General features: G+C 47.4%; 1 protein-coding gene across 2 annotated transcripts in view; it reads right to left on the bottom strand.

Annotated features, from left to right (window-relative positions):
• LNPEP (leucyl and cystinyl aminopeptidase) overlaps positions 1–15,565 on the bottom strand; it is a 96,143-nt gene that overhangs the window by 27,490 nt on the left and 53,088 nt on the right. For both annotated transcript variants that reach the window (XM_066603019.1, XM_066603020.1), the window contains exons 8-9: positions 6,007–6,138; positions 704–835 (exon numbers count right to left, since the gene is read on the bottom strand). In XM_066603019.1, the coding sequence (XP_066459116.1) occupies positions 704–835; positions 6,007–6,138 (264 nt within the window). The remainder of the gene's footprint in view (positions 1–703; positions 836–6,006; positions 6,139–15,565) is intronic.

The following is a 15,565-nucleotide window of genomic DNA, read 5'->3' as shown; positions in this document are numbered from 1 at the left end:
CCCACAGTAGCCCCAATAATATTAACCCCACAGTAGCCCCAGTAGTAATATTAACCCCAACAGTAATATTAACCACACATAAGCCCCAGTAGTAATATTAACCCCACAGTAGCCCCAGTAGTAATATTAACCCCAACAGTAATATTAACCACACATAAGCCCCAGTAGTAATATTAACCCCACAGTAGCCCCAGTAATAGCCCCCCAAACCAGCTACTTACCTCCTTCTCAAAGTTAGCGCCACTCCTCCTCTTCTCAGCACTGATCCTGGGTGCACACTGATGACAATGTGTGCACCCAAAATGTTTCCGCTCTTCTCCTCTCCAACAGAACTAACGAGGACCGGACTCAGGGAAGGAGGATCCTGGGTGCACATGGACGTCAGAGTGTGCACCGGGATCAGAGGCAGCAGCAACGCCGCTGTGTGATTACTGTCCGGAGAACTGCGGCACCCCGGACAGTAATCCCTATCGTGGTGAGCAGCGGTTGGTGCATGTGCCCCATCCTGCATGCGTGCCATAGGTTCGCCGACACAGACCTAGACCCTCGGTTGCAGCCCCTGACTATTGCTCGTGGAGCCCCATGGCTTTGTGGAGCACAGTTTGGAAAACGCTGGCATATAGAGTTATAACTAATTGTGGAGTGGCTGAAGACTTACTTGTGAAGAATGACAATGATTACAAAAATACTGCAATGTACTTACCTGGTTCATACTGTCCCATAAACCATCACTCTTTGTTGTTTCATATTTGTGATCGCTCAAATACTTCTCAATACACTTATGAAAGATGTCCGTGGTGAGATAAACATTCAGCATCTGCAGAATAGAAGCACCCTATAGGAAAAAAGGAAGAAATTCAGTGAGTGAAGACATAATATAAATACAAAGATTTAATACAAATGTATCTACGCGACTGCATTCAACACTTGAGGCAAGGGCATGAAAACACGGTGAGGCGAGGTGTGTGGCAAGGTGTTGGCATATAACGCCTGCAGGCTGACATTGTACAGCACTCAACATGCTGCAGATACAGCACACTCCACCACTCATACAAATGCCCATGATTTCCCACATGAGAATCTAGTTAACAGCCCTGCAGCTTCACCAATTCTTGTTCTTACACTACAGATATAGCAAAGTTTATCTTGACTGTGATAACTTTTTATGAAAGTTATTGTTTTCTTATATTCACACAACAAACCCTATTGTAATAACCTGTTGAAAGGATAAACTGTGGCACATAAAGTTGTAAAATAAAGAAGCACGTGTGTCAAGAATCAAGCTACACTTTGCTTCATCTGTAACTTATTCAGCTGCTACTGTAAGAGACCAATTATGCCACACAGCCCAATATGATGTTTTGTGGTGCCAATTCTGACACACTCATTCTCAAAGCATTCAAGGTTCATAGTAAATCTACTGCATAAATTGAAATACTTATTCTATCAACGGACAGGAATGATTAAACCCTTAACGCCCGCCGATACACCTTTTACGGCCTGTATCAGCAGCCTATGCACAAAAAGAGATCGCACGGTGATCTCCCTCCATACATTGCCGACACCTGGCGGCAACAGCTCCAATAGGCTGATTAGAGCAGTTAACTCTTTAAATGCCCTAAATGATGTTCGGGGGTTCCATATGCCCCCCTTCCCGAGATAAGATGGCAGGGAGCCATGCGGGTGTCATGGCAGCTGGGGGCCTTCTGATAGGCATTCTGCCATGACAGCCCTGGGGCCTATCAAGCCCTCCCTATGGGATGGCTTGATAGACTGCCTGCTCGATAGCAGTATGATGTAATGCTACAGCATTACATCATACTGCAGGAGTGATCAAAACATCACAAGTTGCTGTCCCCTCTGAGGATTAAAGAAAAAAAAAAAAGTAAAAAAAAAAATTGTTTTAGTAATTATTTTAAAAAAAAGGTAATAATTAAAAAAAAAACCCTTTTGCCATATTTATAATAAAAGAATATAAAGAACAAACAAAGATACATATTTGGTATCACTGCAACCGTAAAAGTTTGATCTATCTTAGTAATGCATTATTTACCACGCACGATGAACATAAGAAAAAAAAAAGGAAAGAACGAACGCCAGAAATGCGCTTTTAGGTCACCTTGTTTACGAGGAAAAAAATGCAATAAAAAGCGATCAAAAAGACGTATGTATTCAAAAATGGTACCAACTCAAATTACAGGATGTCCCGCAAAAAATAAGCCATCGTAAGACTATGTCAAAGGATGAATAAAAAAGCTGATGTGCACAGAAGATGACGGCAGAATATATATATATATATATAGTTTGGTATCGTAGTAATCGTACTGACCCATAGAATAAAGTTATCAGGTCATTTTTGTTGCGTTTACAGGGAGGGGGTAGAAGGGCGTATTGCAGTGTTTTTGACCTGCACATGACAGCATCTCTCACACATGGTACTCGCTAATCTCGCATAAGTTTTGTGCGTTGCATGGTTCTCAAAACGTGCACGAATATAAACTCTATTCTTTTGAATGGAGTCACACATGAGCAATCTATTCCCTCACAGCGATGATGCAACGGGGAAAAAAATTGCAGCATGTTCTATTTTTTCGTGTTCATCGATTTAAATGGAAACACAAATAGATCGCATGGCTCTCGCATGCCGTGTGATGTGAATGCGATGCGAGGTTTCCCATTGAAATCAATGGGAAACACTTCCGATCCTCCATCGGTTGAAATTTGCACGAGAGGATCAGAATTTCACAGAAGCGATGCAAAGCCCTTTTACAAAAAAAAAAAAAAAAAGCGCAAATCGCCTCGCATCCGTGAATAAAACATATGTCCAAGAGCATATTAGGCAGGTTTTCTCAGCCCAGTATCACGCTTACAGTTAGTCTCAGACTTATCTTTTAGCCCGTTCAGTGCACCGGCTGCCCCCACCCTCTGCCAGTCAGTGCACCGGCTGCCCCCACCCTCTGCCAGTCAGTGCACCGGCTGCCCATCCACTATGGAATACATTTTAAACCTGTTACCCTCATCCAAAAAGCTCTCCACAGTGCTGCACCGACCCCTATCTCCTTCCTCATCCGCCCTACCTGCGTGTTTCTGTTCTGCTAATGACCGAATACTAAGTTCCTCTTTAATCTGAACCTCCCAATTCCGTCTCCAAGACTTTACCCAAGCTGCACCACTCCAGACAAATCAGGTCAATTCCCAATGCCCACAGTTTTAAGCATGTCCTAAAAACACATCTTTTTAGGGAGGACTACCATATTTCCTAACTAGCTCTTCTCCATTTACGTATCTTCTACATTCCCTCTCACAACCTGACCCACTTCATCCCAGAGGATCCCCCACACCCCAATGTACTTCATACTCGTACGCAGAGATACCAGCTGCTGACCGACTCATACAGTTTTATATATAATAGCCTATTTATACAAAGGATGGCTGGATCATTGTACAGAACAAGCACTGCTACCTCTTGTGTCACCCCTATATCCTTATAGATTGTAAGCTCTTGCGATAAGGGTCCTCACTCCTATTATGCAAATTGACTTTTGGTTTAATACTTAATGTAATGTCTTACTTTGTCTATATTCCCTCTAACTTTTAAAGTGCGGCAGAATATTTTGGCACTATATAACTAAATATTATTTATTTCCCCTAAACTTAGAACAAAAACAGAAGAACATGCAAATGATGGGATAAAGTAAAATGCAATGTCCAATATCCAAGGAAGACATATGCAGAATGGGAAAAAGAAGTCAGTGGTTTTACAAGTCCCAGGAGATAGGTATGAATGAGGAGCTAGTAATGGCAAACTTGTTTGATGACCAAACAACCTGAGGGTGCGGGCAGACGAGCGCATAAACGGCGCGTTTTTGCGACCAAACGTATATACGTGACCATCGGAGGCAATGGTTTCGAATGTATTCGTTCACATGGGCGATTTTACGGCGCGTAAAAACGGCAATTCGAAAAAAAACGGAACATATGCGACCGAAATACGCGCCAACGCATATTCGATCGCCGAAAAGACCGTTTGCAAAGTAGGAACAAACGAAAATACGCTTTCTAGCTCTGGTCGTGATCGGTGAAAAACGATCGCTCGGGCGATTATACGTTGCGCTCGTGCGAACGTAAATACGCCTACGCTCGTCTGCCCGCACCCTAACATATACAATACAAGGACGTTGGTCAGCAGCCTTCACTGGTGTCCGTGTATTTGGGTTTCAAGCCATGTTCCCCAGATTAGAAAAAAATCCTGACTGGACATCCAATAGTCATATATACACATTTAATTTACACATGTGCATGCAGACTGTTATATAGACATACAGACATGAATGGTAAATAATTGTACACTGCCGCCACCTGCTGGTCAGTTTTTAAAATTCATCTTTGTATAATAAAGGAAATATGTCACCAACTCTAAGTACCATAAACTAAATTATAGTGCTTATAGTTTAGGTGATGTGGAATCTGGTGAGCCTCTTTTATTAATAGCCCAGTATCCTGTTTCCGCTGTGTCCACCAGCAAAGTTAAGGCTCATGCCGACGGACAGAACGGGTTACGCCCACAGATTTGCGCCACAGGAGTACTGCGGTGGTAAACAAAACGTCGTCGCTGGTTATCGCAAAAAAAACACGTGGTTTTCCATAGTCTCCATTAGGTTTCTCTCACGAGCGTATATCGGCCGCCGTTTTCATGTTGGGCGAGATAAAACTGGTGAACGGGCGCACAAATTAAACGTTTGTGCGCCCGTTCACATAGCATGTGCCCCAGCGCATATACGCCGAGACTACCATGCCGTCACCCCTTTCCCCTCCCTATCGCAGGCTCACCTCTGCTCTCCTCCCCACTCGTTCTTTGCAATGGGAGAGGTGGGGCGGAGCTAAACGCCATCCCATCCCGCCTCCTCCCATTGACTGCTATGTACAAAGGGCGGGGAGAGGGCGGGCCAAGCTGCTAAACTTCCTCCCACCTCCGGCCGCTGCCATGGGCTCCTACAGGAGCCCATGCAGCGGCCGACGTATTCTGGCCCAAAAGATAGTTCCAGGACTATCTTTTGGGCCCGACATAAAAATGCCCGACGCTATATTGACCGGGCGCTTTTACATCTCAAGAATACAGCCATGTGATCTGATGCATTGGAATCCAATGTATCAGATCACACTGTATATCAGCCAGCCGCGAAAACGGAAAAGAGCCCTTAATACTATATCAATGGAGACCTCCGCTGCGAAAAAACACGGTGAAATAGAACATGCCGGTTTTTTTTTCTGCAGTGGAAATCTGCAGCAGAAACACGCATGTGAGCACTGACAGGCAGAAAAGCTATTAGGTTCAATAGTGCACAACAGAAATTGTCCGTGGACATTAACCCTTAGTCTATGCATAGCAAGCTTGACTCTTCAGAAGAATGTGCATGCACATTTCCAGTAAGATGAGTAAAAGTGGTCGCACACAGAGTCACGCTGGTGTGAGCATGCTCACTTTGCCGGTGAAACGGACGAGTATAAAAAACAGGCTCTTAGGACTCCAGGTCATCTAAAACTATAGCTTAGTTTTTGGTACTTATAATGGGTGACAAGTTTCCGTTAAACAAAAAAAATAAATAAATGAACATCTAGCCAAGTTCTACATCTTTACTCTCACTATATAAAAATGTACATGGCACAGTATATATTTTTACTTATACAGGTTAAACGTTTTTGGAAAGTGTAGTCACTTATGCTTTCCAATAGGGTTAAGAAAGGACACGCCAACACATAGCAGCCAGATGTGATTGTTATCAGTGAGAGAAACCAAGTATCTTATAGATATGATACCTTTTAATGGCTAACAAAAATACATGGTGTTACAGTAAGCTTTCAGGGATATCGCCCCCTTAGCAGCCAGATGTATGGCCAAAGGATACTTTCGACTTATGTCCAAGATTGTGGACACATACTTCTCCAATCTTTACCCGGGTGTACGCTGAACAGAGACTGAAGGGTAGAGAGCAGATTACTACATACCTTGATGTAGGACAGGTCATCAAACATCTCTTCAATCTGCTCTGGAGACTGCACATCAGTAGATATAGCATGAGTGGTTTGTAATGAATCCTTATCCATGGCATCGCAACGCGCTTTCAGGAATTTATCATCCTAGAGAAAAAGGCAATACATTGCATCAAACAGCCGTCATATTTCACGAGGAACAAATGATCACTGACCAAATACAAAAGACAGGAATAGTCTAACAAAGTTATGTTCGTAATACACGAAAGGCAGTGTGCCACCGACTCAGGGCGCTTTCACACCTGCGCTGGGGATTCCGCTATCCTGCAGAATCCGTTAGAATACGTTCCTCATGATCTGAATCACACATACTGGCCCCCATTTTGGTACAAACTGTTCTTAAAGAAGCTGCACATGATGTGTCAACAGACTTGTGCTACAATTTGTGACTACTTGGCACTGACCAAAAGTAGGAAGAAAAGTAGGCATAGTCAAGATGTAGTTCTACTCAAATTTATTAGGGTGAATTCACACATCACAGATGAAACCCGCACAAACATCTGCATGCATATTTTGGTGTGGTTTCACCAAGTAATTCTATCCCTCGACCCACCTACCCCCTAGGTGTCTCCATACACTTTTTGGGTGCTCTCCTTAAGGAGGCATGACACCCCTCCTGATTTACATCTCAGGCCCCTCACAGACTAAACCAGAAGCCTACTGAACACTGATGAGGGACAAGGACCCTGAAACAGCTGTCTGTGCATGGTTCTCCGGCTTGGTTTCCTATTCCCAATCACTGTTAAGACTTGTTAGAAAGTCACATTGATTTGTAAGGAATGCTGCCATCTAATAGGTGGCGCCACAGAGGTATTTTTCCAACTTCCTTATTTACTTCACAGAAGAGATAGGAGGCATTTTTGCCAGAAAAACACCTCACATTGGCATAAAAACTCAGGTAGCCCAAGTGAACGGGGCTGGTTAAAACCCCACTTACATTGTACTATAAATTGCTGCACAAATCTGCAATGTGTGAACTCACTCTTAAGAAGAAAGCCTGAAAATAGCCCCTATATTGGAATAAAGCTATACTTGCTCATACTGTAGCAGCTTTTTGTTTTTTTAAACTTCCAGACGGTTCTAAATGTGCTATATTTATTAAGAGCCATGCACCTTTTAAAATATTGGGTGCAAATTAGAGATGAGCGAACGTACTCGTCCGAGCTTGATATTCGTGCGAATATTAGGGTGTTCGGGATGCTCGTTACTCATAACGAGCACCACGCGGTGTTCCGGTTACTTTCAGTTTCCTCTCTGAGACGTTAGCGCGCTTTTCTGGCCAATTGAAAGACAGGGAAGGCATTACAACTTCCCCCTGTGACGTTCAAGCCCTATACCACCCCCCTGCTGTGAGTGGCTGGGGAGATCAGATGTCACCCGAGTATAAAAGTCGGCCCCTCCCGCGGCTCGCCACACATGCCTTGTGAGTTAGCTGAGGGAAAGTACTATCGTGCTGGTGCTGCTGTAGGGAGAGCGTTAGGAGTCAGTGTAGGCTTCAAGAACCCCAAAGGTCCTTCTTAGGGCCACATCTACCTGTGTGCAGGCTGCTGCTAGCAGTGTTTTGTTTTTTTTCTCAAAATCGGCAGTGCAGAGCATTGCACCCGGTATTAGGGACAGAAGTGGTGCATAGGCAGGGAGAGTGTTAGGAGTGAGTGTAGCCTTCAAGAACCTCAACGGTCCTTTCTAGGGCCAAATTTAAGCGTGTGCAGTACTGTGCTGGCTGCTGTTAGCAGTGTTGCATTTTTTTTTTTTTTCTAAAAATCGTCTGTGCAGAGCATTGCACCCTCCATTGATACTACAGGGACAGAATTGTGTAGGCAGGGCCACAACACAGTTATTGTTCATTGAATATACGCAGTGGGTCCTTCCCTTTGCAAAAAAGGAAAAGAAATTATATTTGGCCTGCCTGTGTCAGTCCTAAGGTCTCCGTGTACGTGTGTGCTGCGTGGACAACGTACAAAAATCAGACGCAACCAGCTACGGTTGAGTGCAGGCTTGCGCCATTGTCTTTCCTGACTGGCAAATACCTGCTCTGCCAGAGTTAATAACTTTGCTACACTAAAGTTGTGTGACACTTTTTCAGGGCCACACCACAGTTATTAAACGTATTGTTCATTGAATATCCGCAGTGGGGCCCTCCCTTTGCAAAAAAGCGAATTCAATTAATTATATTTGGCCTGCCTGTGTCAGTCCTAAGGTCTCCGTGTACGTGTGTGCTGCGTGGACAACGTACAAAAATCAGACGCAACCAGCTACGGTTGAGTGCAGCCTTGCGCCAATTTCTTTCCTGCCTGGGAAATCAAATCACTGGTAATACAGCATGCTGAGGGGTAGGGGTAGGCCTAGAGATTGTGGACGCGGCCGAGGACGCGGAGGGCCATGTGAGGGTGTGGGCACAGGCCGAGCCAGTGCGGTGGCCAGGGGTAGAGGCAGACCGAATAATCCACCAACTGTTTGCCAAAGCGCCCCCTCGCGCCATGCCACCCTGCACAGGTCAAGGTGCTCTACGGTGTGGCAGTTTTTCACAGAGACGCCTGACGACCGACGAACAGTGGTGTGCAACCTTTGTCGCGCCAAGATCAGCTGGGGAGGCACCACCAACAGCATGCGCAGGCATATGATGGCCAAGCACCCCACAAGGTGGGACGATGCCCGTTCACCGCCTCCGGTTTGCACCACTGCCTCTCCCCCTGTGCCCCAACCTGCCACTGAGATCCAACCCCCCTCTGAGGACACAGGCACTACCGTCTCCTGGCCTGCACCCACACCATCACCTCCGCTGTCCTCGGCCCCATCCAGCAATGGCTCTCAGCGCAGCGTCCAGACGTCGCTAGTGCCACAGTTTGAGCGCAAGCGCAAGTACGACGCCACGCACCCGCACGCTCAAGCGTTAAACGTGCACATTGCAAAATTGATCAGCCTACAGATGCTGCCGTATAGGCTTGTGGAAACGGAGGCTTTCAAAAGCATGATGGCGGCGGCTGCCCCGCGCTACTCGGTTCCCAGTCGCCACTACTTTTCCCGATGTGCCGTCCCAGCCCTGCACGACCACGTCTCCCGCAACATTGTACGCGCCCTCACCAACGCGGTTACTGCCAAGGTCCACTTAACGGACACGTGGACAAGCACAGGCGGGCAGTGCCACTATATCTCCCTGACGGCACATTGGGTGAATTTAGTGGAGGCTGGGACAGAGTCAGAGCCTGGGACCGCTCACGTCCTACCCACCCCCAGAATTGAGGGCCACAGCTCGGTGGTGGTATCTGCGGCGGTGTATGCTTCCTCCACTAAAGCACCTTCCTCCTCCTCCAACGCAACCTCTGTCTCGCAATCAAGATGTGTCAGCAGTACGTCGCCAGCAGTCGGTGTCACGCGGCGTGGCAGCACAGCGGTGGGCAAGCGTCAGCAGGCCGTGCTGAAACTACTCAGCTTAGGAGAGAAGAGGCACACGGCCCACGAACTGCTGCAGGGTCTGACAGAGCAGACCGACCGCTGGCTTGCGCCGCTGAGCCTCCAACCGGGCATGGTCGTGTGTGACAACGGCCGTAAGCTGGTGGCGGCTCTGCAGCTCGGCAGCCTCACGCACGTGCCATGCCTGGCCCATGTCTTTAATTTGGTGGTTCAGCGCTTTCTGAAAAGCTACCCCCACTTGTCATACCTGCTCGGAAAGGTGCGCCAGCTCTGCGCACATTTCCGCAAATCCCACACGCACGCTGCCACCCTGCGGACACTGCAACATAGGTTTAATCTGCCAGTGCACCGACTGCTGTGCGACGTGCCCACACAGTGGAACTCTACGCTCCACATGTTGGCCAGACTCTATGAGCAGCGTAGAGCTATAGTGGAATACCAACTCCAACTTGCGCGGCGCAGTGGGAGTCAGCCTCCTCAATTATTTACAGAAGAGTGGCCCTGGTTGGCAGCCATCTGCCAGGTCCTTGGAACATTTAAGGAGTCTACCCAGGTGGTGAGCGGCGATGCTGCAATCATTAGCGTCACCATTCCTCTGCTATGCATCTTGAGAAGTTCCCTGCAAAGCATAAAGGCAGACGCTTTGCGCTCGGAAACAGAGCCGGGGGAAGACAGTATGTCGCTGGATAGTCAGAGCACCCGCCTGTCTATATCTCAGCGCGTTGAGGAGGAGGAGGAGGAGCATGAGGAGGATGAGGAGGAGGGGGAAGAGACAGCTTGGCCCACTGCTGAGGGTACAGATGCTGCTGGGCTGTCATCCTTTCAGCGTGTATGGCCTGAGGAGGAGGAAGAGGAGGAGGAGGAGGATCCTGAAAGTGATCTTCCTAGTGAGGACAGCCATGTGTTGCGTACAGGTACTCTGGCACACATGGCGGACTTCATGTTAGGATGCCTTTCTCGTGACCCTCGCGTTACACGCATTCTGGCCACTACAGATTACTGGGTGTACACATTGCTCGACCCACGGTATAAGAACTTTTCCACTCTCATTCCCGAAGAGGAAAGGGGTTCGAGAGTGATGCTATACCACAGGGCGCTGGTGGACAAACTGATGGTAAACTTCCCATCCGACAGCGCTAGTGGCAGAAGGCGCAGTTCCGAGGGCCAGGTAGCAGGGGAGGCGCAGAGATCAGGCAGCATGTACAGCGCAGGCAGGGGAACATTCTCCAAGGCCTTTGCCAGCATTATGGCTCCCCAGCAAGACTGTGTCACCGCTCCCCAGTCAAGGCTGAGTCGGCGGGAGCACTGTAAAAGGATGGTGAGGGAGTACGCAGCCGATCGCACGACCGTCCTCCGTGACGCCTCTGCCCCCTACAACTACTGGGTGTCGAAGCTGGACACGTGGCCTGAACTCGCGCTGTATGCCCTGGAGGTGCTTGCTTGTCCTGCGGCTAGCGTCTTGTCAGAGAGTGTGTTTAGTGTGGCTGGGGGAATCATCACGGATAAGCGTACCCACCTGTCAACCGACAGTGCCGACAGGCTTACACTCATCAAGATGAACAAAGCCTGGATTTCCCCAGACTTCTCTTCTCCACCAGCGGACAGCAGCGATACGTAAGCAATACGTAGGCTGCACCCGCGGATGGAAGCTACGTTCTCTCTCACCATCCAAAACGGGGACATTTCTGCTTCATCAATCTGTGTCTAATATTCCTCCTCCTCCTCCTGCTCCTCCTCCTGAAACCTCACGTAATCATGCTGAACGGGCAATTTTTCTTAGGGCCACAAGGCTCACTCATATAATTTTTCTAAACAATTTTTATATGTTTCAATGCTCTTAAAAGCGTTGAAACTTTAACTTGAACCAATTTTTCGTTAAACTGGGCTGCCTCCAGGCCTAGTTACCACTTAAGCCACATTAACCAAAGAGATTAATGGGTTTCACCTGCCCTCTTGGTTGGCCATGGCCAATTTTTTGGATGTACATTAGTACTGTTGATACAGCAATTTTTGTGGGCCCTCGCCTACAGTGTAATCAAATGAATTTTTAGCCCACCTGCATTACAGCTGATGTTACATCCGCTGTGTTGGGCAATGCAATGGGATATTTTTATGTACCGCCGGTGGGTTCCTGGCACCCACCCATGCTGTGGGTCCACACAGGGAATTATAAATGCATCTGTTTTCACTTGTAAAGAACCCCAGTCAGACTGGGGCATGCAGTGTGGGCCAAAGCCCACCTGCATTAAGCACGACATTACTACCTCAGCTGTGTTGGGCAATGCAATGGGATATTTCTATGTACCGCCGGTGGCTTCCTGGCACCCACCCATGCTGTGGGTCCACACAGGGAATTATAAATGCATCTGTTTCCACTTGTAAAGAACCCCAGTCTGACTGGAGCATGCAGTGTGGGCCAAAGCCCACCTGCATTAAACATGACATTACTACCTCAGCTGTGATGGGCACTGCAATGGGATATTTTTATGTACCGCTGGTGGGTTCCAGGGAGCCACCCATGCTGTAGGTGCACACGGAGTTTAACCTACATCTGTCCACTTGTAAAGAACCCCAGTCTGACTGGGGCATGCAGTGTGGGCCGAAGCCCACCTGCATTAAGCACGACATTACTACCTCAGCTGTGTTGGGCAATGCAATGGGATATTTCTATGTACCACCGGTGGCTTCCTGGCACCCACCCATGCTGTGGGTCCACAGGGAATTATAAATGCATCTGTTTTCACTTGTAAAGAACCCCAGTCAGACTGGGGCATGCAGTGTGGGCCAAAGCCCACCTGCATTAAGCACGACTTTACTACCTCAGCTGTGTTGGGCAATGCAATGGGATATTTCTATGTACCACCGGTGGCTTCCTGGCACCCACCCATGCTGTGGGTCCACACAGGGAATTATAAATGCATCTGTTTCCACTTGTAAAGAACCCCAGTCTGACTGGGGCATGCAGTGTGGGCCGAAGCCCACCTGCATTAAACATGACATTACTACCTCAGCTGTGATGGGCACTGCAATGGATATTTTTATGTACCGCCGGTGGGTTCCAGGGAGCCACCCATGCTGTGGGTCCACAGGGACTTCACAATAGGGAGTTGTACCTGCCTGTGTCTATGAATTAAAAACCGCGGTCTGACTGGGGCATGCAGAGACACCTTGACAGAATGAATAGTGTGTGGCACATAGGTTCCCCATTGCTATGCCCACGTGTGCAGCTCCTGATGGCGGTGGCACAGGATTATATTTCTCATTGCTTCTGTACAGCATTGTGGGCTATCGCCCCGCCCCTTTTAAAGAGGGTCGCTGCCTAGCCGTGCCAACCCTCTGCAGTGTGTGCCTGCGGTTCCTCCTCATGGCAGACGCACTTCTAAATAGACATGAGGGTGGTGTGGCATGAGGGCAGCTGAAGGCTGCGCAGGGACACTTTGGTGTGCGCTGTGGGGGGGAGGGGGGGGGCGGTTGGGCAGCATGTAAGCCAGGAGAAGTGGCAGTGGAGTGTCATGCAGGCAGTGATTGTGCTTTGTTGGAGGTAGTGTGGTGCTTAGCTAAGGTATGCATTGCTAATGAGGGCTTTTCAGAAGTAAAAGTTGTTGGGAGGGGGGGGGGGCTCACTCTTGCCGCTATTGTGGCTTAATAGTGGGACCTGTGAACTTGAGATGCAGCCCAACATGTAGCTCCTCGCCTGCCCTATCCGTTGCTGTGTCGTTCCCATCACTTTCTTGAATTGCCCAGATTTTCACACAAGGAAACCTTAGCGAGTATCGGCGAAATACAAAAATGCTCCAGTCGCCCATTGACTTCAATGGGGTTCGTTATTCGAAACGAACCCTCGAGCATCGCGAAAAGTTCGTTCCGAGTAACGAGCACCCGAGCATTTTGGTGCTCGCTCATCTCTAGTGCAAATCACTCCAACCATCTTAGACTGGCATAAGATGCATCAGTCTTGGTCAACACGGGCCATTATGTATGAAGTCCAACAATGCAACTTCACGTAAAGAAACACTCTACAGCTGAAGTCACCCCATTACATGGTCCTCACAGAGCAAGGAGTTGCAAACTAGTACAGAACATCCCAGAACCTAGACTTGTACCCATTATGGCTCATTTCTGCGTCTGACCTGTAATGCACACAAAACTTCTTGTAACCCCCACCAGCGTCATTAGTAATATCCGGGCTTATAGGCAATTCCCTCAGAAAACTGCCGCCCAAGCAAGAGGCAGAGAAGACACATTTGATCTAGAGGCAATATTTACAGATCCTGCTGACTCTTCAAAAGTGTCAGCAAGATGACGGCAAAGAGCTTTTATCTTATTCCCTCCCTCCATAAAAGACACAGGGTGGAATAAATATCAAGGACATGTAGGAGATAAGCAATGAATCACATAGCATGATACTGAATTATTGATCATGCATTCATCTTTTGAAGTGGTGAATCTACTGGTTTATGCTTATATCTCCACTAATTAATAGAAAGCAGGGACTCCATTGCAGCGGGAAGCGTCAGCAAACACCACTGTATGATCGCCGAGGATGCTTTCACGTGTGCCGCTTTAACGGTAAGCACACAACTTATTAGGTGCAGAGTAGACAGAAAATCAGCAGTGAATACAGAATCGGTAAAGTAGATTAAATTGTAGCAAATCTCATCCAGACGCTGCAGAACTTTTCCGTGCATCTATCGACCCGAAGTGCGAAAGCTGCAGCAAAATCCACGTTGTACATGCACACTTTACTGCTGATGTGACACGAATTTGCAGCTGACCAACTATATACAGTTTTCTAATGCAGTCTTTGAAGCCAGTGACAGGAGTGGCTCATGAACTGAAGAGAATTGTAACTTTTGTTTCAACAGCTGCATAAAAAAAAACTTATCCAAATGGCAGGTATGAAGCACCTTCAGGCCCTCATCTGCCGAGTACAGAAATCAAGACTAATTGTTTATTTATGCTTCCTGATTTGTGTAATTAGAAGCTGAATTAGAGGCGGCTGATTGTATTTTGCATCTGCATTTGAACACAAGTATTTGCCAATGCCTACAAATGTATAGGGACCCTTTCACAGAATCGTCCACAGCAAGGAGCACAAGTGCGGATTTTGTTGCTTTTTTTTAAATCGCAGAATGCGTCCTGTGGAACGTCTTTGGGAACTTATTGGGTTTTTTTTCCCCTGCAGATTTGTAATTGCGGAATTATATCTCCTATATGTCAGAAATCCACAACAATTCCGTAAGACGTCCCTTAATTCCACAGCAAAAGGATTTTCTTTTGTGAAATTGAAACGTGTATTTTTGAAGTAAAGACGTGTAGATTTTAACAGATGCGGAATTCCAGACCCACGGAGACAACATTGTGACGCAGAAATGTCAGAGGAGGAAACCTGTGTGAAAGGTGCCTATAAAACTACCTATAAGCCGGCTGCACACGAGCAGATCGGATTCTGCAAGTGGGAGCCCGTAGTGGAATCAGACCCTGTGCCCAGCCGGCATCTGCGTGTACCCGCTTTTCTTCTTTTCCTGTACTGCGGATAGTCCTCACGGCAAGCTGTCTGACATGCGCAGGACAGTTTTTTTTTTTTGTTTGTTTTTTTTTAACACTGCTTTTCCTGCGTTGTCGCTAGGCGATGACGTAGAATCTGTGATCTTTGTCATTACCGCAGGGTCGGACGGCTTCCATTGACTTCAATGGCAGCCATCCATGCGGAATCTACACGAAAATAGAGCATACTGCAATTTTTCCCCAATGAGCGGAAAATCACAACTGATTTCCATTTGTGTAGAGGAAAAAGCAATTTTACATAGCATGCCATGGGCGGCATTTGCTACGGAATCTGGAACCGGCCTTACACGAAGTCACGGGCGCAAAGCGACAAAGTTGCAGGCACAAAGCTGCGATATTGCTGCGCTTTCGTAGCAGCAATATCACTGTCGCCCATGTGAAAGAGGCCTTAATGGTCATGAGCTGTTCATGCACATGGCCAGGTAACGGATTCAAGCATGAGCCATATTTTCATCTGGATCAAGTGTTTAGTGATCTGCAAATACTTTTCCAAAGCCTGCCTGTACATGAACACAGGCGGAATCTGCAGCGGGCG

Source organism: Eleutherodactylus coqui, chromosome 5, assembly GCF_035609145.1.
Source record: "Eleutherodactylus coqui strain aEleCoq1 chromosome 5, aEleCoq1.hap1, whole genome shotgun sequence".
NCBI lineage: Eukaryota > Metazoa > Chordata > Amphibia > Anura > Eleutherodactylidae > Eleutherodactylus > Eleutherodactylus coqui.
Note: the sequence above shows the minus strand (reverse complement) of the source record. Positions and strands in the feature narration are given on the sequence as shown.